Below are 26,783 nucleotides of genomic sequence, written 5' to 3'. Positions count from 1 at the left end.
AACCCCGTCACACACATGACGCGTTCTCTTATTTGGTCTATTACTCATTTCCTTAATTATCTCCCGTCGACAGATTGGAGCGTCAAGCGCTCACCGGCTAGACGAGCGGCTCGTTTGTTTTTACAGCAGTGCATTTTCACATTGCTGCGGTTATTTCACGACTACGGTTTTAACCTTGCAGCCAAGTTACTAAACCAAACACTCCAAGAAAGCCCCCCCAAACACAATAACTAACACAAAGACCAGGTCTCGGCTTTCCTTTCCAACCAGCAGTTAAGGTCAGCAGTCTTTCTAAAGGCATAAAGAAAATACATTGGCACACACACAAAAGCTCCCAGATTTTAAAATTGAACATGATCCATAACTCAATTATGTCCATCTCATACTCTCCTCACACCTTGCTTCTCCCTCTCTAGATTTCTGCAAAGCTAGGGGGAAAAAAAAAAAAATCAAGTCTTTTTCCATCACGTTTTCTCCTGCTTACACACACCTCACTACCGCGAGAGTAAATTCCACTTGCAGCTGCCCTGATATAAGCTCCCTACTCCAAAAATGACCAGTAATTTTGCAGTTGATAAAACTATGTGAGAATCCTAACATCCTGTAAGCCCCCTTTTTAGGTAGTGGAAAGCTGCTGCAAAAGGTATCCAATGAAGACCTCCACTGAAGAACCTTATCCTCATGAGGATGAGTAAAACCAGTTAACACCACTTGGTATTTCAGGAATAGTCTCAATTAAAATCTAGGAATGCAATCCTTCTTTCCCCTCTACTCCTCCCACAGCTTTGAAAAATTTTAGGCCCAGCTTTATCACAAAAGTGGCACATAATAGCTATGCCCTAAAGCCCACAGAGCAAAGCATTAAATGAAACTTTAAACAAATAATTTGACAGAATAACTGAATGTCTTTGACTTTACCATCCCAGGCCCTGACAACAATTCAAGCAGTGAAATCACATCAGTATCACTGATACACATAAAGAAAAAAAAAAAGGTATCTATTGTTACAGAGCAACATTTCCTCATATATTTTAAACAAAGTATAAAGCTCTAGGGCAAGCACAAATTAATCTTGGTAAAGAAGTGGCAATACTTCCTGTGTGCCTTGGGCATTCTCCCATTGGACACTGTGCTCACCTCTGCAAATTCTAAAGTTAGCCAGCCCTAGCCTTTTTATGGATAATTCCTTCAGGTCTAGTATGTGCTCCTCTCTTCTCCAACCAGTGCTACTGGGTACCTTGTCCTGCAAATAAGTCTGAACTGCTAAGCATTTACAATAGCCCCCCTCCAGCTTCTTTCAAAAGCAATAAATAGCTTGCACAGACAGCTGCAAGTGAATAAATCTAGCCAAGAGCAAGAAGCTGTCTCCCAGCAATTGCTGTCTAAGGCAGTAGCTGAACAGGTACTCCAGACTTGGCACTCGTGCAGAGCCACCACCATGCAGAACGGCCAAATCTTTTTTGTTTGGAGTAGGAATCATGATGAAACCTACTTATTACCTGGTTAGTTGGACAGCCAGCAGCTTTGAAGCAAACAAGAAGCGGTGAAATAACTCTTTCCCAGTTTGCATCATGCCACCTATACTAACTGCAATCTGAAAGAAGAATACCTCACCCGCAGGCAAAGCTTTGTAGCATCAAAGCTTTCCCATCACCCTGGATGCTTTGGAACCAGAGTTAATGCAGGCCTCCAATCTTATTAACAAGGGTATACCCAACTGGGCTGCAGTTGGGTCTCCAACTGCCCTAAACATACACAAAAATAGGTCAGAGTTCACAATCACTGGGGTAAATTCTGAACTGCTTCCTTGCAATAGCAAAGGCTGCTAAAAAATGAATTACACTAGAAGACTTTTAGGACCCACAGGAAACAAGCAGCAAAACATGACTAATCACACCATCTGACAGAAGCATCAGTGATTTTGCATCAACAGTTAAGATGACAGAAGCATCAGTGATTTTGCAGCAGCAGTTAAGATTACAAACCTCACACACAATGTTAGGGATTTTTTTCCTTCAGCTGCAGCAGTAGTAGGAAGGTAGTGATGTCTTAGAAGCAAACTTTTCCTGGAGTACCATGTGATAATTTCTCTGAGTCATGGGAATTAATGTGCAACAGTGAGCAACTGGAAAGCCAGTTGTGCCTGTCAAGGTCTCCAAAACAAACAGTAGCATCAAGAAGAGATTGCAAGCTCACAATGGGAGAATAAGGACCCCTTTGTCCACTATTTTGTACCCAACAATTCCCCAGTTTATGTTACACTTGTGTCCTAGTTTTGGCTAGGCTAGAGTTCACTTTCTTTTTATTAGCTGGTACTAGGAAGTACTGTGTTGTGGATTCAGTATGAGAACAACACTGATGTCTTGCAGTGCAATTGCAAATCAAGGTCTCCTCAGTTTCCCGTGAGCTGTCAGTAAGCAGGTGCACAAGAGGCTGGGACGTAGCATGGCCAGGACAGCTGAACCACAGTGGCCAAAGGGATATTCCATAGCACAGAATGTCACACCCAGTACATAAAGTGTGAGAGTTATCCAGAATTGTGCCAATTGCAGCTCAGGGAGAGACAGGGCATCCCTGAGCAGGTGGTGAGCAACTGCATTGTGCAGCATTTGTTTTTCTTGGGTTTTTTCTCTCCCCTTTTCACTACAATTATTAGTATCATCATTATATTTCACTTATTTCAATTACTAGACTGTTCTTATCTTAGTCCATCAGTTTTAAGAGTTTTTTTCCTGATTCTCCTTTCTATTACATGAGAGAAGGAAGAAAGGGGGAAGTCAACAAGCAGCTGCGTGGTACATGGTTGTCAGCTAGGGTTAAACCACGACAACCTGTTAAGCCAGCAGTGGCATTGCTAAACTTGATGTAAACTGCAGTTGAGAAGTCAAGGCAGGTGTATGTGTGGATATACACTGGCTGCAAAGTGTTTTTCAAAGCACAATATTAAGAAATAATGCAAAAGAGTTGCTATGTCTTGCTCTTTTCATACACCTGCTCCATCAGCACTGCTGATCTCATCTCTCTCTTCACAGCAAGAAGTATTATGGATGGAATATGCTTCACTTTCAGGTCTGTTTCTGGCATGTCTTTTTATTAACACATCATGAAGCCATTGCACATGTCGGCATACTCTTGCCATTAGATACATGGACTCCTCTAAATGTAGGTTATCTGTCATATCACGTCTTCCTGCAAGGTAAGGGAAAGAATTAATTTTAATCACTTTTTCTGTATTCTAAGTTGTAGAAGTGGGTGATGTACAGATACATGACAGAATGTCAATACTGGGGCACATCCTACAATGCCTTCATCCTCATGCCTTTTGTTCATGATACAGATTTGCTACAGTTCAGAATGTAGCTTTGCCTAGAACCATGTACTACATAATTGTGTTTTATGCTATGGAACAGTTTCTACAAGGATACACTAAGAAAAAAGGAACTGTTTTCCTAGGGTTTTAATTTCTCTCCCATCAACTCTATATGAAAATTGCTCAGAAACACATACAAAGACTTGATCTGACTCATTTTCATCAAGTTCTTTCCTCTTCTGAAAAGTGCACCTCTCTTACATCAATCTGCTTTTCAATTCTTGCTTTGTATTTATTCATCATCACACCTTCTCTTATTTTTGCTCCTGTCAGTAGTTTTCCTCTGCCTCCAATTCTTTGGTAACGCTTCATATCTCATTGCTACTTCTCACTGATTTCCCTCAGTAACCATATTTTTGCTTTCCCTTGCTCATATCTTGGTAAGCTGCGGAAGCCGGGAGGTTTGATGACCTTAAGATGTTCTCCTGGAAGTCTGGCCTCTTCAACTCATTGCTCCAGCTCTGTGTTCCAGTTAAAACTCTTGGAACATCTCCCTCAATACCTAGCCAACTGCCAGGATCTCCTATTTCACTATTTCAACCTCGTGAAACCTGTCAACACATTTATCCTTGTCTGAATAGGAACAATTCCACACTTTTTAACCAAACCAGGGCTAACAGCATAAGAGCAGCTTTCTTAATCTAGTCTTTTAACAGCTTCCACCAATTGCTTCCAACAGCATGGAAAACAAACAGAAACCTAAAAAATGACAATAAGAAGCAACAAATGGCTGTCAATAACTAGATATTGGTAGGTCATAACTGCCCAGGTTACAGATACCAAGACAAAAAGAAAAATGTACTTTCGGTAAAAGCGGGAAGGAGAACACACAGGTCAAACAGACGAAACTTCTTCCCAAGCATTCCAGAAATACGTCTTATGACATCCAAGACTGCCCCCTGTGACATTCCTTTAAAAATCTAAGTTTTTTTAACAGGCCTTAAATACTAGTCCAGTTAGACCCACCCGACAAACTAAAAAGGTAACATTTCATGGACAAGGTCTACACATTTTATGTTTAATGTAGCAAAGAATGTAAACTGAGACTAGCTTTCCATAGCAAAAATAGGAGGAAGTCATCATAATTAAACATGACTAATTCATCGTTGCTGCCTATACAGCAAATAAAATAACTGATGCTTATAAAACTTACATTTATATTTCTCCTCCTCTCACAGATTTCTAAGAAATATTTTTTTACTCAAAAAACATTCTATTTAACTTAAACAGTTTAAAACCATTGTTCGAATTTCTTTTTTTCCAATTGAGTCAGCTTTCGGTAAGGCCTAGAAATCCTGACAGATGTTTCAGAATCAAAAACTTTAAATGTTTTCTTTGGGTTTAAAACTTCGCTGCATAGCTTCAGCAGTTTGACTTAAGCATAATATAAATCCCTATTTCTCACTTGTTCAGACCTATTCAAGAACTTTGCCCTGAAATTGGAAAGTTGGATTGACTTTCCTTTAGTTGTAGTATAACAGAACCTTTGCAGCCATTTTTAAGTTTAGTACATGATAACTTCAGAGCTAGGAACAAAATCAAATGTACCTTTTTGACTACGATTAAAGTCTAAAGAAAGCAACCGAAAACCTGACATCACATTGTGATATCTCATGCACCATTTGCCTTTTCTCAGTTTTAATTAGGTTAATTAAGTTTAACAACAGATAGTCTGCTGTTGAGATCATACCCGTAACTGTGTGGACAGTACTAAAAACACATCACTTTAGTCAGTGTTGGTAATGCCACCATGATAACTTTATTCCACTCTCAAATTCATCACGTCCTTATCCTTAATGATGCACTACTTAGCCGTTTGCACTCAAATATGCATATAAACATCCAAAAGAGTTACCATAACACTTTTTATTAAAAAAACTATTGTACACGTTTTACCCCAGAGCAGCTATATTGTCCTTAAAAAGTACTGTATGCATCAGACATTTAAGGTTTATCCCATCACTGTCAATTGTCTTTGAAGAGCTGTCAAACACCTCCAGCTTTAACGAACTTCAGTACAGTCTCAAGAAAAAGCTTTTAGCTTTTAAACGAAGTGGCTTAGTTTGTGGCATGAAGACAACATGCCATTAACAAATCAATCCTTGTGTTTACAGCATTCCCTCAGGAATGATGTAAGTTTCAAATCCCATGTAAGAATTCACACCCTGCACCAAACTAACACAAGATACATTACTCAGATAAACAGACAGCACTTAGAAAGGTCTGCCAACATTCATATTTTTAACAGCTCTTTAAAGAGGTAATGGTGCAGATTAAGTACAAGCTCTTTGCCTCAGTATAACACATATTTGAAATTAAAGTAAAACATGGAAGACCAATATCTTTACATTTTATTCTTCAGAAAAAGAAGAATCATAAAGAAAGCATTTAGTAGTCCACTTGTGCTTAAAATATTCAATGCATGAGAAAGCCAAAAGAAAAAAAAATACACATTTTTGTACACCATGATCAAAAAGATAACATTATAAATTTTCAGAAATTGCACTGTATTTAGAACACTCTCTAGAATCTGCTCCACTTCTACGTATGGCTACTGAGGCTGCCTGACACAGTTCCTTTTCCACTTTAATTGCCAACCTGTGGAGGCCCTTCAGGGATGAGTGATGTGAAGAAGGTTGTGATAAAGGACCAAGCAGAAGCCATGAATCCAGGCTGCTGCTCTGTATTGCCATCTTCACTTGCATCTTCTCCACTGTCTTCATCAATCCCATCATCCATAAGTCGCTCCTTTAAAAACAGAAATTGAAGCAATTCAACTGCTTCTTTCCAGAATTCTGACACAGGTAACCAGCAGTATCTTTCTACATTAAGTGACTTCTCTCAGAACAACCTCCTGAAGCAACTAGCACGAAGAAAGTTTGTGACTGAAGTAGAGACAATCAGGAATTGCCAGAATTGAAAAATACAGAATTTAGGCAGCAGGCACAACCTGAGGACAACGCTGAAACCTTTCTCATTAATCAACTCCATTTCATAAAAGTTGACTTTCTGTCCAGGTGTTATATACTTTACAATATAATATATAGGAGTCTCAAAAGACATGTCTGCCCTTACTCACCATCTCTTCGAGATCAGGATTATTTGCATGTTGCCCATCACGGTTCACTTCTGCATTATTGGCTGCCTGTTGCTGGCCTCCCTCTTGCCTAAAGGGAAACCATCCAGCTTGGTGTCTATGTAAGAAAGCGGAACAGTTGAAAACCTCTCTTTTGAAAGGAACAAAAAGATTTTTCTGCTACAGCTAACTACTTCAGTAAATTCTTTAAGTACTCTTGAACGAATAAAGTTACATCTATTTTTCTGTAATTCTTACTTTTACATTGAATGGCTATTCTTCAATGTTTGAGTTAAGAAGGGTCTTAGGGTTCACAGCCCTCAGTTTCAGAAGAAGAGTAATGTACCATGATTAGGTGACTAAATATGTAGAATACTTTTTTTGGGTATCCTCCCCATTTTTAAGTACTTAAGTTATATAAATTTTCAAAAGCGGCATTAATTTTTCATAGTTTAAATTTGATTTTCTGTGGAAAAAAGAATTTAAACTTCAGCTAAGGCTTGAACCACATTGCCACTGTAAACTAAATAAGCCTTTACCATGTTTTCAAGTGTCTACATTCTTATTTTAACTATCCTATCTGTAAGAAAAACAGAACAGCCCTTGTGAGGATTGAGACTACAGTGTAAGGAAACTCTCAGTGAATGACATCAGTCCAAAATATCAAGCATTACTGTTGATTTCCACTTCTACTTACATCACTAAGGTACTTTCATATGCAAAAGGAAGCGATGACAACAGTACTAATATTTGTTAATGAAACAGAGCGTGCACTTAGGCCTTTATGACACGTGGCAAAAATTTTTTAAGTCCCTGCAATTCTACCAGATCTAGTACCCACCATTACAGTATCACTACTTTAACTCTGCCTAACAAAATTTACTGCACAGATCACATAAGTTATTTTTGAAATTTACATGAGCTTAGCTCTGCCATTTCATATCCAAGAAGTTTAAGCAAGTATATACTTTATGCAGATGAACTTCCCTACTCTCAGCCTTTCTAAATTTTCATCCCAAAATTCTACAATACTGACCTATTAATGTCACCAACATTTAAGAGCATTGTGTTTCAGGTATAAGTGGCATCCAACTCACTGTAAAAGTGTTTTGAGAATTACTTCTTTCTTTCTTTGTATCAGTTTGTCTACTTGTTTGAATTTTATTTTTTTTTAACAGACACACCCTATCGCAAAGGAGCAGTGTCTAAACTTTTGCACGTGGGTAATTTTTAATTTTAAATGGATTATACCTTAGCACTGTACTCCACATCTCAGATCTGCAGCTATACTCAACTGTGGTACTCACAAATAAACCAGCAGCATGGCTCCCATTACCATGACAAATCGACTGAAAGAAGAATAGAAGTATACAATGCTCAGAAGAATTGCTGCTCTAGAGAACGTGTACATCCAGTCCAGCCAGTCCCGATTGAAGTCCTCTTCATTCACTACTGGGCCACCCTGTGCATTCATCTGAACATTTGGGTTTACAGGCCTGTTCTCCTGAACGGCTACATTTGGCACTGCTGCGGGCTCATTTGCAGGAGCACGTTCCGAATTGACAGCCTGGGCAACTGCAGATCTTGCTGGCTCCGTGCTGGAAGTCACTTGGGCTGAAACAGCAGCTTGGCTAAAATTTTAAACACAAAACTGGTTTGTCAAAAAACATGCACTGTAATTACTAAGCCTATTCTTCTTTTCTACACTAGTAAAAACAAAGTTTCACATGTAATATGTGTCAAAACAAACTGCATTCTCCCTTAGATCTTTACTTACTAATACATTAATTCCAATCTAAGGCTGGATTTCATAATTTGCTGGACAAAACTAAGTGTAAAACAACAGACCCAGACAAAACAAACAGACATTTTGATCCTGCACACAACATTTAATACATTTTTTTCATTAGTGTAACTCAGTACTAAGATAATACAGACTTACTATTGCATGTAGTACTGACGTACATACATCTGTTGCCACCATATCATCTGTAAGGGACTGAAGGAAGGATACAAAGAAAATCCAGCAGGAACACCTTGGCCTGGAAACTGGTTGCCTATATTGCTAGAGAAGGATTTAAAGAAAAATATTCAGCTCTAAATTGCTACATCTATAAAATGTACTACTATTAAAAAAACAAAGTAGCCCCCCTAAAATAATGCACTGAAATAACACCCAAACAACATGTAGTGAGATCATCTAAACCATCCCAAAAAAGCAGTATATTTTCATAAAAGAAATTAATAAGCAAAGTTATTTCTACAGAAAGAGTACTTATGTTATTGTACTTAGTCTGTCACTAGCTGCATCCCTGGGAGAAAACAATGTTGAAAATTTTTCAAGAACTGTGTTAACTGCAGAAATTCTTCCCTGCAATTCCTTTTAAGTTCAGGGGTCATCCTTAAAGGTGCTACAGGAGCTGTAAAGGGAAAACTTACTATCTTCTACAGCTTTCTTTTAGAAGCAATACCTGAAATATTACTGTGATCAAAGATGTGAACAAATGAATGAGCAAAGACAACAAACAGATACAGCTCTGAAGACTGCCACTAAGAGCACTGTAAAGGATTTATATTCCCCCCACCTTGAATGAGAGCATTAAGTGATTCTCCTCCCTATGGGCATTTAGCTCTGGTTCACATGCAAAAGAGGTAAAATTCCTGTATGCAGGTTTTAGGTTTGGTTTTGTCTGCTTTTAGACTTCTTAAGTCTCTCTTACCTCCTAGAGCACATAGCATGTTTTGGCAAGATTTCCAACTCTTTCCCAAAAGATTTTGATGTAGTGAACTGTAGTAAACCAGGACATCTTTCAGGACAGCATGAGAGTATAAAGCATGAAGAAAAGTTTATTCAGACTGCAGGAAGCAAAAGCTGAGACTGCTGTAATTGTACTGCAGACTACACCTGTTCCCTAAGTAAGGCACTCCCTGCAAAAATATCACCAAGAGAATTCATTAGTCTACCAGGCATTCAGATATATACGACATGCCCAGAAAGAAAGATGGGGGAAGACATTAAAATCTTTTTTTTCCATGTTATGCATGAACAAGCATTTCACTGTAACTCTGGACAAGAGCCTGCCATGCAACTCCATGACCTCTGCTAAAACTATTATGTTTGTATTTAGTTATAACCTGTTCTGACAATGGGGGGGAGCAAGCAAAATTACTTTCCTGATACCAAATACAAACTGAGATAATCAGAGGCAATACTCTAGGTTTGTTTAAAAAATTGAAAGGGTGAACTGGCAGCCCTGCTGATGCTATTTATTTATGCATAATTAACATGTTGAAGCAGCAAAGTTGTCAAGCTGCTACTGAAAAACATTAATCATGATTTACAGCTGCAAGTTTTAGGAATGTGTTTTTCTATCCCTGGAACTGGCAATCACTTTGAGAAATAAGATTCCTCCAAAATTCATAAAACATTTGACTCTCAAATTGAGAAAACAATTCAAATATTCTGCATGGGGGTCATTAAGTACTATGCTGAGACAAACCACTGAGCAGTGTCTCAGTTTCAAGCAGGTAGAATATCAGTATCAGTATCACTGTCAGCTCAGTCACCAAGGAGTGCTACCCAACTTGCCCGCGTGAATTCTGAAGGAATTCACCCAGTTCCTTTCCTCATCAGATAAAGACTTTAGGGTTCTTCTTTGTAACTGCTATGTTGAGCTCAACAAAAGTTGAGCTGCCTCAGGCTAATAGCTCACCCTCACAGATACATCTTTTAGAAATATTACCGGATTTGAGTCTCTCCTTTCTTCCAAACTCTTTCAAAAGTTGCTTTCTTGATGTCTTAAAGCTTAATAGTAGATGAAGCAACCACTCAAAACATGTGAAACCACAAAAGATGAGTTATGTCATGTTCTTTTCTTTCACATTCAAATATTTTGGTGGGCTATTGAATTTCCTTTTTTTTTCCAATAGCTTTTCTAGGAGATGTGTCTATTTGAAAAGCAAGACTTAAGTTTTCCAAGATCAGGCTCCTTTAATAAGCAAAAGTACACTGGCTTACAACAGGCTTCAGGCTTAGAACGACAACTAGCACAGCAGTATTTTCTTTGCTCATCAAAAATCAAAATTAAGCAGATGTTGTCAATTATACAGCTATTACAGTTGTCAGGGCATTAAGTTAGCTTATGAAATTCAGAAACAATTCCAAACAGTGTAACATATTTCAGTGAGAAGAACCTCCCCGAAGGAAGAAGCTCTTCTCAGCAAAGCAAGCCAGCTTGCTGTTTAAAGAAAAAGGAAAGTAGCATGTACTTTTTCCTTATCTTTTTCCAAAAGGAGAAAAAGGTAGGAAGCAGAATATTTCAGAAGAGTGGCAGCAACAGCACAAGAGCAAAGAAGATCTGTAGGATCTGTACAGGCATTCAAAGACTGGGCAACAAAGCAGAGCAGGCAATAAAAAACCCAGATAAGCCAGAAAACAGTTCCAATAGTAGAGATAGCTTTGGAATATTCTGAAAAGACACATGCTCCTTAGGATGGCTAGAAAGCTCAGAATTATTTCTTTTGGTCTATGGAAGACACCCAAAATGAGCTAACCAGCACTGAATTTGACTGTAAGGTCAGACTAATTAGCTACGATCATCATGAATGTACTGCTTACCACTAGTGGAAAATAAGACTTTTTATTCAGATTCAAAAGCTGCATGACTGACAATAACCGGGTTTGTTTAACCTTGACCCACAGACATCTCATATGAGCTTGGGATATCAACTTCAAGTACTATTTCAATATCCTCCTCTACGTTATTTGCTACTCAGAAAAAAATACAGCGAGCAAAGGTGACTGACACAGCAAGGTATTTATGTGCTACAACATACTGCGTGCTGTCAGTATGTAATTTTGTTATCTGCTTTCAAACATGACTGTGTACACTATGAAAACATTTCACTGGAGGGGCCACCCACACTTGACAAACAGTCTCCCTGCCTTGATGTTTCTTGTCTGTTTACTGCTTCCAAGTACTCTCCAATCTGAAATGCAAGCCGTTTCAGGACCGAGCCATCTGTTCTGTTTGTACCTGCACAGCACAGCAGGGGCCCTGATCAACAAGAGCAGACAATGCTGTGCTTGTTCTCCTCAGCTGAAGACTAACTTGGCAGATACATAAACTACTTGCCCCGTCCCACCGCAAGTTTAGATTTTTAGAAAACAGCATTTGCAAAAGCTCAAAAGCAAAAGAATGTTTAAATATTACAGAGGAAACAATTTAAAACTATCTGAATTAAATGCTATTTTCCCAAAGGTTATTCAACTTACTGAGGTTTTGTGCCAGGAACTGAAAAACCATCAAAACCATTATTTAATCACTTAACATTCATGTTACTTATTTGTAAAAATCAGTTTACTAATGGAAGCATTGCAAAATGCTCAAAAAAAATGACCATCACATGCATTTTCAAACACCTGGAGACCTTTCCCCATCACTAGTGCCTATAGTTCATCATGCAGCTAGAACTGAAGTGTTTGGTCATGAAAATACACAAAGCAATGCCAGTTTCAGCTATGAATCTTCGTTGTTCCTAACAAGTCTCAATCTGTGTATAAATTACATTAAAGCTAGATTTCATTGCCCTAAATGATGTTAAAGAGAGCAGCTAAAAGAAGAGGGCATTTCTTACTGCTGGAATACAAGCAGCAATGCCCTAAAGCAAAACCAGATGCGTCTAAGATTACTGAAGCATTAAAAAAAAAAAAAAAAAAAAAAAAAAGGTTTTTCAAGAAGAAAGCAGACTACAGCAGGCACTGGGCATAGATTATTTGGAGTTGAGCAGAGCTGGTGCCCAGCAGTCCACAAATATCTACTTTAAGTTCTGATAGCATTCCATTAAAATACTTTAAAAAAAAAGCCTAAGACTATTTAAGGTTCATTTATTTTGGCATTTCTGTTAAGACTTGGAATGCACTCCTAAAAACCTTGAATCACTTCCTCTTATACAATTCTGTTTGCACCACAGAATGCTCTTGCATCACTGTGGATTACAAAAAACAACAAAATATGTGATTTAGGTGCACTATGAATGCACCTCAGCCACAAACAGGACCCTATTCCAGGTAACCAAGCTAGAGACAGTCCAAATAAGACCGAAACCCCTGAAATATGTGCAGTTGATGTCAGGTTCTCAGCAACTCTTTCTGTCTACAGATCCACTCCTCTCAACTCACATTACATGCCAGACATAGCAAGTCATTTTTAATTGACTTTTAAATTACTCTTTCTTTCAAAGGCAGCAATGTCTTCCAAACTGACACATCCCACTTTATTTTAATTGAATTATTTCAGCCCAAAGATTTAACAATGGTTCTGTTGCCTTTTTGAAGTTCACAGCCTATTCAGATAACCATGCATGACAAAAACTCAAGTACATCCATGTGAAAAGCTAATTAGAAAAACATTAAAAACTTTTTTACAGATTAGCCATTTACACAACACATAATAAATTGCTTCCAGAATTAATATACATTACACCAAACAGCAGCCTTGACAGTCAACCTCTGGTCTCACCTAGGTTGGACATTAAGCCAGGTATGACCACTTCTGTGAAGATGTACATGGTCAGAATAGCATAAGTGCTCCACCCACTGCAAATACTATTTCTTCCCAGCAGAAAGGACATTTCAGATAAGAAAATAAAAAAAAACTTGAAGGAATGCAGGATGAAAACTATCAACAGTAGTAAAGTCCAAGTTAACTCTAATTAGATATTGTAAATTGTACTGAAACTAAGTAAACTTTCAACAGTTCTTGATATCTGTTTTCTTTCCAGCAACAGAAACACTTGTTACTGTTAGCAGGTTCATAGCTTGGTGGTTTTTTGTTTCAACATTCAAATAAGTTTCTAGAATCTATTACAGTACTGAGAGAACACCCTGTCAGAAATAAAACTTGAAAGTGCTCCCTGAGGAAATGACAGGTATCATCTCAGAATGCACTATCCTCCTGTTTTCCCCTTGAAAGAAAATAACAACATGTTTAAGCAGCTGCAAAGGCCATATAGGTTAAAATTAGTAAAGCTGCTTTCTAAGTGCAAAACAAACGATAAAAATTTGGTAGTTATGTAATAATAGATCTGATCTACAAATGTACACAGATTATATTTCATTGGTATGCATGAAAATACTTAAACATGCCGTTGTAGATACACAAGCACTTAACATATACTCAAAACACCTGCAGATATATTCTACAGTTGAATCCAATATGAAAAAGTGAAGAATTACATCTCTTATGTGTCAAAAACTAAGAACCATCATATTCTGGTGAGAATTTAGTGTTGACTATTAGAATAAAGGACAAAAAAAAAAAAAGCAACCAGAAGCAATAATTTTATCAGTTACATTACTAACTCCATCCACTAGATATATTAAAGCTGCACTTCTGTCCACACAAAGTTGAGGGCAAAGAGCATGAAGAAAAAATAAAAAAGCAGCCTGAAAGGGAGCACCAAGGACACTTCTTTGACTGACTCCTGGCTAAAACCACTTATTTTCATATGAAAAAAAGGTTTCTAATGTGACTTATGCTTCAAGATGAAACAGCCAAATCATTCTGCAGGCTGAAAGAAACCCAACTGCAACTGAACATTTGAAGTACTTTAAAGAGTACCAAAGAGCTGAGGATTGCTGCAGTCTCACTTACCCTTGCATTAAATAAGGGAACTGGTGGCTCGGTGTGGGATTGCTTTGTGCTTGTGGAAGATTACGATGCCTCACTCCATCTGCACTAGTGTTCAAAGATGTAGATGAAGCTTCTTGGTTTGTGGGTGAGGCAGCAGTTGATCCAGAACGGTCTGAATTCTTGAAAATAAAATAAAATTGCAGTTGTGGATCTTTTTGCCACAGTTACCAAGATTTACTACTGTGTCTTAAAAAACTATTTGCTTTAATGTTTTGTTGCAAGTTTTATTGAGAATATAAGCACCAGCAAGTCATCTGGGGGTTTATCAGTTCTGACAAGCCTTAGGGCACATATTAAAAAAAAAAGCTTTCAGAAAGGCTCAACACCTGATAAGTTACAGAGAAAACCACAAGTTGCTGGGAATCACAGTTTCAAAAAGCTGAGGCAAACTAAACCTTAACTGAAAGAATATTTAGCAGCAACAAAAATTCTAGTGCCTATCATTAACAGCAGTAACTACAACCTCAGGATATGACTTTATATTGAGAGACAACAGTGCCAGCAGTGACTTAAATACCATTCCTCTATCCTTGTCTTCAGTTACCCCTTCTACTCTTCATCCTCTTCACTGTGCCAGCTGCCCAATCCAAATTGCTGCGCTCTCTGCTGCAACAGGGCTGCCAATGCTAATAGGGAAGCAGCTAGGAAATACTGAGGCTCCCAAAACACACCTAAAACTAGTGTGTCAGATCTTCAATACTTTCCAAGAATCAATACTTAACTCTGGAAGTAGAACAACAGCTGGCTCCTAAATTGTTTGTCACCATAACAAGACTACAATTTGGCCACTGAGATGCATTATTTCAGTTTTAATAAGCCTCAAATCCTGTTGCTAAGAATTACTGCAATGTTTACTCAGTAGAAAATCTTCTTCAACTTTGACAACTCAGGAAGTGAGGAGGTGCAATTACTTAAGACATCCATATCACATTTGCCCTACAAAGGAAAACAAGAAAAGTTTACCACTAGATAGTGGGAGGGGGAGTAAAAATGAAAAACAAAGGAAAGGACAAGAGCCATTCAAGCTTTGGATTTAGGCTGTTTCCTTCAAAGTATTATGAACCTAACACTGTGCATACTTGCCTGCTTTTAGCAGGCATTAATACAAGTCATTCAAAAACAACATTTCCAACTGATCTGCATAGCAATGAAACAATCACAAAGGAGGCCCCCTGTCCTGCTTGCAAACAGATATAAATACAGCCTTTGAAAAGATGTTTCAACCACTGTCCCCTCTCTACCACTGCTTAAACTGCTTGTGTTTCTGACTGTCACACAGCAGTCTGATACAGTACCCTATCAATAGCAGAATGAAGACAGACAGCTTATTACTGAAGGGTATTTTCCGTTTGCTGACAATCAACACACCTCTGATGAAAAGTACCTGCAATGGTATTGTACACATCCCTTTCTGACTAACCTTCAAGGGTAGCTTAGTGCTACTGCCGACTCTGGAAAAACTCAAGAATTACAGTAATGACTACCAAGTCAACAACAGAAACCTTAACTGCACTTAAAACACAGTACAAAGATCATCATCATTTTCGGAGGGTGTGAAGAGGGCAAGGCTCAAATCACAGTCAAAAAAACGTGTTCTGTTAACAGCTTAACTAACAAAAGTGTTAAGAACATCTACTTCTCACTGTCTTACAGATACTATGACTACCTCAAAGCTCATGCATAAGTACTGACCATTTCCTGTCAATAAACCCTGGCCAAATTTCACCTGTATCTCACAACAGGAGTTGTACCACTGGTCTCTCTTCAGTGGTACAAATTTTCACAAAATAAATCTGAACTTAAGTTTTTCTAAAATTCTGAATACACAGCACAATTTCTGCTAAAGACAGGGATATAGAGAGAAAGGAAAATGTACTTTTTAATATAGTGTTAAAATGAAAGAACAGCTTAGAAAAAGTAGTGTTTTATCATCTAATAAACATAATTGTATTACTATGTGAAAAAAGGGTCATATCTGTTTAAATAAAATTATGCCCTTAAATAATCAAGTCTAATTGTACAAATTCATATGGCATGCTCTACTTTCAACACAGTATTTTATAGTCAAATATAAAAAGTTACAAGAGAAATTAATGGAAAGTTTCCTTAGCACAGAAGACATTCATGTCCTGCGCATGACAAAAAACTCACTGAGCTACTGCTGGAGGTTGAAGCTCCGTGACCTTCTCTACTGGTGCTGGGTTTTGGAGAACTTGGGGGTGTCCGGGAAGTACATACCAGATGAACCATATGATACTCATCTTGCTAAAAATTAAAGAAATTGAAAAGCTAAAGCAACAATATTTGAGAAATTTACAAGCAAAAACTGTCCTTAAAAATCCACTTTCAAAGTTGCATTTGCAAACACTAAAGAAACATTATACAAAACAGAGAGACCATACAGCAACACTTCAGCCTAGCACAACAGAATCCTACTGTTTCACAGCTAATGTCTTCTTGGCAGCTGTCCACAACAACATATAGAACATTTTAACACCCCAGTTCTCCCTAGAACTGCAGTATAGCAGAACCAATGGAAGAACCCTGGGAGACACATGAGGAAGTATATCACAAGCTTTAACTTGTATTTTGGAAAAATTTCAAACCTTTTACAAGGTTCAGTTTCCCCAAAGTTAAGAACACTTACATTTGCTCTGAGATCTAATGAAGAGTGTTATTCAATAACAACATAAGGGTACATGAAAAATGTAGGTGCTGGAGTTCCACAAGCAAACCAAGATAAGAAAAACGTACCAGCCACTGCCTTCACCTCACTCCTGTCTAAGCTTTGCTCAAGCCTAACCTGAAGACACCCAAATGAAAGCCCCTGTAGATATTCCACACTCAGGGAATGCTATTCAAAAGTGCTACACAGGGCTGGAGTACTCCTAAACATTTGAAAGTGAGGAAGCAAATGAGTGGCACCACTTGAAGCCGTGTCAGCATGCCCATGCCAATTCTGCATGAATATGCTCACCCCTCAACATGGATGCCATAACAACTTCCATCTGAAGCTATTTCACTGTACCAAATTAAAACACCCCTTTATATGGCCATAGCAACAGAACAGCTCTGACTGCGTATTTAGATTGCACACTGCAGCTTTCTCAGTAACCAAATTTTAAAGAAAAGCAACAAAATACCTCTCTGTCCTCTTCTGAAATCAGCATGGTGCAGGCAAGCTGCTGTTTTTCATAAGATGACATTTAGAAATGCTGTGTTTGGAGACGGTTTTTAAAACCATAAAAAAAAATGTTAAAACACCCATTTACCCACTTTTTAAGTTTTAATCTCTAGAAATAAAGAAAACTAAAAAAGTGCTTTTATACATGACTGTGTGTTACTGCTGGCATAGCTGATGCACTCACAGTCATTTAAACTCCTCCACATGTACTGGTTCCTAACCCCAAGCACAGCCTCACTACTACATTAAGTGTAATTTCTTACCAGTCCATGACAGTAAGCAAGGATCAGAAAGCACTGGCACGGGTGATCAGCACTCTGACCACGTCAAAAGCCTTTAACCTAACTAGTCACCTTCTACCTAGATATGAATTTATGCCTTGGGAAAGGCAAGGGAAGCTAGACATATCACTGGTAAGCTTACAGTGTACAGCTTTATTGAATGTGACAGTTTATTGCAATATACTTCTATTCGTACATAACGTGTTGGACATCACTATGCTCGGGGAGTGCCATAACTTCCAGCCTCAAGGTATTTTATATCAGTGAAATCACACTGGTCAGTATCAAAGAGCAAGTATCACAAATCTAAACTGAGAGATTTAGTAAATCCTCAGATAATATTAGGAATTCATAGCTAATCCAGTAGGAAGAATATGGCAGAGAATAAGATTGAATTTGTGTAACCATACCTTTTTTCAAAAAGTTCTTAAAAGCCTGAGCACAAGAAACTCCTCTTCTTCCAACACAAATTTCTAACTTCTGCTTAAGACTGCTGTGTTTGCAAATTCACTAGACTTCTTTAACTAAACCCTAGGCTACAACTACTAAAATGCCTTTAAAGTTAAGCATAGCCCCTGTATAGTGAAAAAAAGATATTAGTTACAAAACTCCTCCTCTAGCACATAAGTAAAGTTTGAAATCATGCTTCCTAAAACCAGTCTGCTGTAAGCAGGCCAAGTGAATTTAAAGGACTGAGACTTCATTTTGTCCTTAACAAGCAAAACTAAGATTTGAGATAAGTTATAGAAGCATTTCCTTGAACTTTAAAGTGGTACAGGACATATACTGCTTGGCAGTAGTCCAGCTTCAGTTTTCCAGTAAACCTATACATAAAAAATTGAAACCATTTTATGGTAAGAAGTTTAATCTCATTTAATAAATTCTATTTCAGAATAAAGATTATAAAGTAAGAGCAGTGTTAGACTTCAGAAGCAATACTGAAGATTCCTCTGCATGTGTTTCTCCATCCTTCATACTGAAATTCAGTTGCCCACTTTCACTAAAGCACCATTCTCCTTCAGAGATTTTCCTCCACACTAAGTATTAAAATTAAGAACTTCACCAACTCAATGAAGTCACTATTACTTGGTAGCATCATTCCGAACTATCTGAAGCACTTTGACAACCAAGTGCATGTATGCCAAGATCTCCTACATGAGATGTCATGTGTATTTAGGATTAGGATTTAAATGTTGACTGAAGAATCCAAAATTAGATTAATAGAATTACTTTTTTTCCAATAGGAACCAACAGAATAAAAAAAGAAAGAAATTAAAAGAGTCAACAAACTTTCAAACATCATCAGGAATGGTTAATAGCTGACAATCAGAAATAGGACAAACAGCTTTCCCAAGAAGCCATTCAGGAATTTAGAATTCTGGGTTTTCATATTTAATATATTACATATTTATATTTATATTATTATTTCATATTTATATTATTACATATTAATTTGCTTACACAAGTGCCATTCTTAAAGTAAGTTCTGGATTTAAGTCTGTACAAGAAATTAAATTATGGTCCAAATCAACAAAATATGTTGTTTTATTCCATTTATGTGACAGTGGTAACTGTCCAAAGAAGTCAAGACCAGGCTGGATGGAGCTCTGAGCAATCTGGTCTAGTGGAAGGTGCTCCTGCCCATGGCAGTAAGGTTGGAACTACATGGTCTATAAGTGTCCCTTCCAACCCATGGTATTCCATGGTTCTGTGACATACAACACAACATTTGTTTGGGACTTACACAGCCTACTTGCTCTCCCACTAATCAGAAGCATGCCTCAGTCCACAAGTATCACAATCCTACGCAAAAGGGATACTCGAAAATGTATTTTCCAGAACATATCAACGTTATACAGTTACATTTCTCGATACAACAGTGAAAATTTGAAGCTAAACAACAAAAATCTAAATTTCTATTTTCCAAAAAAAGGGGGTTTGATCAAATATCATATGGTGTTTATATAAAGCTTACTTTTCTGAGAACATCTTTCAGCTGCAGATGATCAGGAAGCAGTCTGCCAGAATACACCAGTCTCTGATCCTTTGTAGACTAGGAGATGGGGACAAAGAAAGGAATTTAGCTTTTTTGCTGCTGTAAGGTATACAGCTGCAGATAACACTTGCAGATGAGAAAACCCCTTAGATGTTCGACCACCAAAATGAGGCTTAAAAACATTTCAGAGGCTTCACAAGTCCAAATTAATTCTCAAAAAGAATTTTGCTATTGGACACTCAGCAAGAGTGTCATAACAATTAACAACACTTAATGGCATATGCTGATCTAGAAAACTTTCAAGTATATTCAAAATTTCCTTTCTTTTAGCAATTTTTCTTTTCTTCCAGGCACTTTCTGAAAAAATATATGGACAAGTGGTTGGGGCAAAGACAAAAAAAAACACCCCCCAGAATAGTTAATAGAATGATGAAAGAGCACAAATTTCAATCTTTTTCGACAAGGAATTTCTGTTATTAGTCCTGGCCCCCATTCTTATACCGTCAAAGAAAAAAATCATTATAAGAGAAAACAAGGAGGAAAGCATTAAAAAAACATGAAGCAGCAAAAGCATTTTTTTAAGGTAGCCTTCCAACTTTGGTAACCATTTTTTGCTATTCTTACAGTTTCACAGTTTAAAATAACTTAGTATAGTAAACAAAGATTTCTTTTTTTATGAGTGATATGCTACTCACATGGTATGAACTTCATCTCTATTCTGTAGAACAGTTCAATAACAAAATGATTTTTAAAAGGAAACATTCAGGGCAACTATCTACAGTGAGATGTCCAGTACACCAAAGCTTACTTCGTTAAACAAAACAAAGGAAAACCTCAATTCCATTCAATTCAGTTCACACTGTCAAAAAAAGTTGTAAAGAGTCTTCACACTAGCGGGTCATTAAAATGCTGTAACTATGTGAATATACAGCTCCCTTTTAAAAAAAAAAAAAAGTTTCCCAAATATTCACCAATTTTGAAAGAATTTTAAAGGTAATCCAATCATCAGATCAGTTCAGTTTAACTATTGCTTGCACTTTAAATGAATTCAGTAGCATTTATCACTTGAAAGACAGCACTAACATAAGCAAATGCTAAATGCAGAAATCTAGCCTAACATCCGTGGAACAGACACGCATTATCAGCATGAAATATTTGAAAAATTTCCCCACCACAAACTGTGTCTTACACCTCTCCTTCTATCCCAGCCTTCTGCTGCCCACTCGCCTGTCTTGCTAATACGAAGACACAAATAACTAAGACCCAGATCTCTCTGAGTAGAAAAAGCTTTCACCGAAGTTTTGACGTTGTTTTTTTCTTGCAATAGCCCTCTACAGACTCCCAGTAACTTAGCAGAATATAGGAAGGTTGTGGAACTGGGTTTTTTTACCTAGAAAAAATGGTCATATCACTAGAACAAAAAAGAGATACTTAAAGCAAATAATTATAAAATTATTACTCGGTAAATCTGAGTAGCATTTGCTTTAACTTTTTTCCCAAATTCATACTAGCCATGAATGATTAAATATGTCTTTAAAAAGTGAGTTCATAACCTGCCATATATTGTACAGAGCAGTTTATCACTTCTATTTAAGAATAATTTTCTATATTAGTTTGTATTTTTCTGTGTTTTTAATTAGTGACATAAGACACTATTTTTATAAGTTTCACAACAAAGGGAACTAGTTATTTGCAGCAAATTGATAAAAAAACTGCAATAAATTCAACATCAGTGCTGTACTATTTCTATTTACATTTAAAACACCAACAAAAAGTGCCCAGCTCTCATGTCAGACTAACTTCTTTTGAGCTATATCTTTTTTGATTGCTCCTTTCAAGTAGGAACAAGCTGCTAACAAAATGTAAGCTTACTTGCATTTTGTATTTGGGAAAGACCTTCTTAGAACAAAAACCAGAATTTTCAGCATCAAGATTAAAGAAAACTTTAATTTCCTGAAAATTACAGACTTGTTGCTTTAGAATGACCAGTGCAGTCAGAAGAAAAATCTAAGAATCCTTGTTTCTTGGTCCTGAGACAGATTATCTGTGGATTAATTAGAAGAGAGAAGTGCTTAAAACAACCAAAACAGAACAGCAAAATCAGTTCGAACTCTAAATCTTTAAATAATCATCCAACAAGGCAACAGAATGGTTTTTTGCCTGTCCAACTCATAATTCAGTATTCTACATGGTAAATTCAAATTCTTCTCTTCAACACCTTATGTATGAGCCCCCCTTTAACCTCTTCTAATGAGGTATCTTCCTAAATACAAATACAAGTAACTTTTAAAATATGAATACTTTACAGAGGAGAAACTGCTAGATTAAAACAACCCCTCAAAGCTGACTACACAGCCTTCAGTAATGCATTTCAGCTCCCTACAAAACCAGAAAAAGAAAAGGTTAAACACATATTGAGTACTGTTAATCATATTAAGCCAAAGACATTAATGGGGGAAGACGAGGCCTTACTCCTCTCTATGTAACTTAAATACCTATGTGAGCACTACGGGATTATCACTTGCAATTCTCAGGGTGAAAGCCATCCTGGAATTCTGACACGTGGAGGGAGTGAGGAACATTTAAATTCAGATGGAAGAAGAGGTGATTAATGTGAAAATACAGTAATTCACATATATGCCAAAGTAAATGGAAAAGGTATTCAACTCATCCTCTGCCAGAAGAGTTTTCACTACCATACCTCCTGTTTCAAGGAACAGCGTGCTCACTGCTAGCCCAAACACTGAACTGTGATGGAAAAACACTTCGGAATACATAATCAGAGTGGCCCCATCTGCAGAAGCAAGCACATGGCATCAGATAAAATTTTTCTAGAACCTGAAGTTTAGAGTGAGATGGGAGAGAGTTTGCAGTTCAAAATCCAAAATGTATTTAAAACTAAGAATTCCGGAGTCAGTGCTTTTTAATTCCACTTTTCCTTTCCAATGCTTAGTCCAAATTAGCTACGCCCAGCACACTACCAACCACCAAACCTAAGCTAAGCTAGCAATGTCCTTCAGGAACACAGGCCATCCTTGAGCTATACTGCTTCATACTGCTTCAGCTACGTGTTATTTTGGTTCACTCAGCTTCTCTCCCATTCTTCCATCGGAAATAAAATTCCAAACAACCACATCTGGTTGAAACTGAAGGCAAAGTATACGCTAGATGACAGGTACTACAGGAAATGAGAAACAGCAGCTTTAAGTTAGTTTACGGCTGTAATCGATGCAGCGGTTAATGCACTGAAGGTGCAGTGATCTGCCAGACTGAGACACACAGGCTGATTTTACAACCACCTTATGTTATTTTACATAAACATTTCATTTAGGGGCATTATATCTGCAGTGCTCTACGTGTGAAAAACTGGTCCCATCAGGAAGCAAAAGTATCGATGAATGTGAATCTTAGTATGGACTCACAAACTAATTTAATACCATTTTGAAGCTATTTACCTTATTAAATTACTTACTTTGCAAAGTATACCAACTTTAATAACAACTAAACCAATCTAAATGTGACTACATTTGAAATTTTTATGTATTTAGGCAAGCCATTTACACAAATTAATCCAGAAAAAAATCACAAACAACACTGCCTCAAGGCCTAACTTCTGATTTGCCTATTTTAACCACCTCACTTTATGAAGATATACTCTTAATAAATTGTAAATTTAATTACAACACTTACAGTTACCATCAGTTTACTGACTAATTTACAGAGGCACATAAGGAGAATGAAGTTCAAGTCACACCGAAAACTTGACACACAACATACGGCAGTGACAGCAACTGATTTCTGTTTTACACCCTTAACTTCAAGAACACAGCAAGACCTGCATAGAGTGTGTTCTGATGTACTCTGCCTAAAATAGCATTGTAATAGAAGTTATTTCCAGGACCTATCATATTCAGCGAACACAGAAATCTGATCAACAAGCTTTTGACACTGATCTAGTTTAAAAGGAATAAAAAAAAAGGGGTGGGGTGAGGGAGCTCCTAAAAGCACAAAGATTTAAAGGATTTTGAAAAAAGCAGTAGAACTCAACATCAAGAGCATATCAAGCCAAAAATACACTTCTTGATTTTACTATAGATAGGAGCCATCCTATTAAACACCCTTCTCCTCTCCCACGTTATTACCTTGAAAGGTTCCGTGAAATAAAGATACTGTGTTCAGTTATTAGTTTAAATGCAAGTACAGCAAATCCAAAATAAATTTCAACTACTGAGATAATTCTCACTACAGAAACTCACCATTCTTTAAACACAGAAAAATTTGGGGGATTCTGAAATAGTCACTTAATAATGAGAGGCATGTTGAGAAATATTTTCAACAGAAGAAAGATTATTCGGGAAACTAAAATTTAATATTATAGTACTGTTCAAAGCCTACATGCAACATGAAAACCTCTTGTTCATTAAGGATCCTTCCTTTCAGGAGCTCAATTTATCAAGATCATAGGATGAGTTAGAAAACTAGTGTTAAAACACAAATGTCACTGGAGGAGATTCTTGTGAGGAGGAAGAGGCAACAATCAGCTGGAGTCATATATTTGTTTTTCACAGCAGACAGGCTTTCTCAGTAGAGAATTACTCACAGCAATAACTATATTCACAAACTCTCAAAACTGCTTAAGACATTTCAATGCAGCAGTGACACAGCCCAAGCTGTTGACTGCTTTTCTTCTTTCTCCAAAAGCAAAAACCCTCTTTGAGACCCAAAGCTATTATTTTACCTTCCCCCGTCAAAAAAAAAAAAATTCTTCCGTTGAACTAGGTGAATACTAATAACTTCCAATATAAATTAAACCTTTTTCTGATGTTTTCTATAGCAAAGTCTAGGCCCCACAGGCTACTGCAGTGTAGAGGCAAAGTCACTTTATACTGGAACAAGTTTTTAAATACACCGTTCTGCATGACTGCCATTCTAAACAGGTACAGTATTATCTATTACCTATGTTGGTTTTTTTCACAGCCTCTTCTTAATTGCCAAATATAGAATTTTAAAAAAATTCACAAATAAACCATATTATCCTCAGGAACAAAAAAAGCTGTCGTACATATTTGTAAAACACTTGTGCAGAGAATTTTCAGCACAACCTCAAGAAAAATGGCTTTTCAAAGAGAGAAAGATAAGGAAATAAATCCAGAGGTTGTTCAGCTGCATGTTTCAAGTAATATTATTAATAAACATCTAGTCCACACCTCAGTGAATTCACTAGGTGGTGTTAACCTTAGGTATATCACTTATACTGTAATTACTTTAGGTAGCACTCTTACATTTACAAATAGTCTTAAATTCAGTTAACTGAGACACCTATATCCCAGTTCCCCAAAAAGCTTTAAGAAGCATTGGGAAGCATCTTTAGCGATACTGCCTTTCAGGATGCTACACTGCGATCTTCTCACACCGTGTAGAAGAGAAGCCACTATTATACTGCCAACTTCCCTGAAAGCAGAGGGCCAGCCACTGCCTTCACGCAGGTCACTCTTCAGCAGCAGGACTCTTGTTTACTTCTTTTGCAGGGTCCAAAAGAAGTCTTGAGCGACCAAGTTACCGCAGTCCCAGCTTTAGGCGAGGGAAAGGCGAGGGAAAAGGGCTGGCCAACAACTCACCGGCTTGCTGGGGTACACCTTGGAGAGGTGAGTCTTCAGCTTGCCCACAGTCCACTCCAGAAAGCAGCTGATAGTCTGATCGGTGTATTTCTGGTTGGGGGCCTTGATGATGAGGGTCACCGGGTGCTCCACGACGCTCTGGTCCATGCTGCCCGCGGGGAAAGAAGGGCGGCCCTTGCCCCGCTCTCCTCCTCCCCGGGAACACGGAGCCGCTCGAACCTCTCGGGGGGCTGCGGGCGGGTTCAGCGGCCGGGAGCGAACTTCCCGGGGGAGCCGCGGGAGTCCATTCTCGTGCCGGCGCCCCGGGAACCGCCGCCACAGGGGACCGCACCCTCGCCCCCCACCCCGGCAGAGGGAAGAGCGAGGGAACAGCGCAGCACCCAAAATGCGTCAAACCAAACCCCCCTACCCACAACACCGCCCCGACCTCCGGCCGCCGCCGTCCGCGTAAAATGGAGGCCGGAAGTGCCGCCGCCGCGTCCCCCCGCCCTCCGCCGCTGCCTCCGACCGGCACGGGGGGGCGCCCGCGGGCCGGGCGGGGGCGAGGGGTGACGCAATGGCGGCGGGGGTTGTGCTTGGCTGGCCGGCGGTTTGCGGCCGTAGGCGGAGGCCCCCGGTAGAAGGTGCGGGTGTCCGGCGGCTGCGCGGCTGGATACGTTCATTCGCGGGTTCTCAAGGACTGGAAGCTTAAAGACTTCTTACCAGCGGAGTTAAAGCTCTGTTGCTTGTGTGTCTTGCCTCCGTCACCGCTGCGTGGGAACGCCTCTCTATATTTACCCCAAATATCCTTGTGAGGTTCAGGAAATGCTATTTTATGGCCGGAGTGGAGGCCATAAAATCACACAGAATCACAAAATAACTGGATGGTTTGGGTTGGAAAGAACCTTAAGGATCATCTAGTTCCAACCTCCCTGCCTCCCTCCTCCCTGCCTCCCTCCAACCTCACTGGAAAGCAGTGATGCTTTCCACTAGACCAGGTTGCACAGAGCCCCGTCCAACCTGTCCTTGAACGCTGCCAGAGATGGGGCATCCACAACTTCTCTGGGCAACCTGAGCCAGTGTCTCACCACCCTCATAAGGAAGAATTTCTTCCTTATTCCTAACCTAAACCTCCCCTCTTTCAGTTTAAAGACATTCCCCCTTGTCCTGTCACTACATGTCCGCCATCTGTCTTGTAAGCTCTCTTCAGGTACTGGAAGGCCACAACTAGGTCACCCTGAAGCCTTCTCTAGGCTGAAAAAATCCAGTTCCTTTTACCTTTCCTCATAGGAGAGGTGCTCCATCCCTCTAATCATGTTGGCGGTCTGGACTCTCTCCCATAGGTCCTTCCTGGGCTGAGGATGCAGTTGGATGCAGCACTCCAGGTGGGCTCTCATCAGAGCAGAATAGAGGGCCAGAATCACTCCCTTACCTGCTGGCCATGTTGCTGTCAATGCAGCCCAGGACAAAATTGGCTTTCTGGCTGTGAGCACACATTTCTGGCTCATGTCCAGCTTCTCATCCACCAGCACCACCAAGTTGTTCTTGGCAGGGCTGCTCTAGATCTGCTCATTCCCTGGCCTGC

At 38.7% G+C, this 26,783-nt stretch overlaps 1 protein-coding gene across 7 annotated transcripts; it reads right to left on the bottom strand.

Annotated features, from left to right (window-relative positions):
* Nucleotides 1-3,070: 3,070 nt before the first annotated feature.
* On the bottom strand, nucleotides 3,071-25,698 carry HERPUD2 (HERPUD family member 2). Of its 7 annotated transcripts, XM_064670124.1 has the most exons (10): nucleotides 25,220-25,695; nucleotides 19,581-19,658; nucleotides 16,292-16,405; nucleotides 14,102-14,259; nucleotides 9,167-9,253; nucleotides 8,389-8,511; nucleotides 7,754-8,077; nucleotides 6,450-6,564; nucleotides 5,969-6,118; nucleotides 3,071-3,189 (listed from the first exon to the last, which is right to left on the bottom strand). In XM_064670124.1, the coding sequence occupies exons 1-10, from the start codon at nucleotides 25,364-25,366 to the stop codon at nucleotides 3,175-3,177; spliced, it is 1,311 nt and encodes a 436-aa protein (XP_064526194.1). In that variant the 5' UTR covers nucleotides 25,367-25,695; the 3' UTR covers nucleotides 3,071-3,174. The 7 variants fall into 7 exon arrangements, with proteins under 7 accessions (XP_064526194.1, XP_064526218.1, XP_064526201.1 ...); XM_064670148.1 differs by lacking the exon at nucleotides 16,292-16,405 and having other exon boundaries at nucleotides 25,220-25,698; XM_064670131.1 differs by lacking the exon at nucleotides 19,581-19,658 and having other exon boundaries at nucleotides 25,220-25,698.
* Nucleotides 25,699-26,783: the final 1,085 nt, after the last annotated feature.

Source organism: Pseudopipra pipra, chromosome 1 (genome assembly GCF_036250125.1).
Source record: "Pseudopipra pipra isolate bDixPip1 chromosome 1, bDixPip1.hap1, whole genome shotgun sequence".
NCBI classification, from domain to species: domain Eukaryota; kingdom Metazoa; phylum Chordata; class Aves; order Passeriformes; family Pipridae; genus Pseudopipra; species Pseudopipra pipra.
This window is presented reverse-complemented; position numbering and strand designations above follow the sequence as displayed.

Bases quoted from the DNA above. Each gene is read 5' to 3' on its own strand.
- HERPUD2 (XM_064670124.1), bottom strand. From the start codon at position 25,366: ATGGACCAGAGCGTCGTGGAGCACCCGGTGACCCTCATCATCAAGGCC. The intron at 16,406-19,580 runs GTAAGCTTTATA...TTTAATTTTTAG, and splicing joins TGAAAGATGTTCTCAGAAAA to CAAGATGAGTATCATATGGT. The intron at 6,119-6,449 runs GTGAGTAAGGGC...CTGTTTTTAAAG, and splicing joins ATCCTGATCTCGAAGAGATG to GAGCGACTTATGGATGATGG.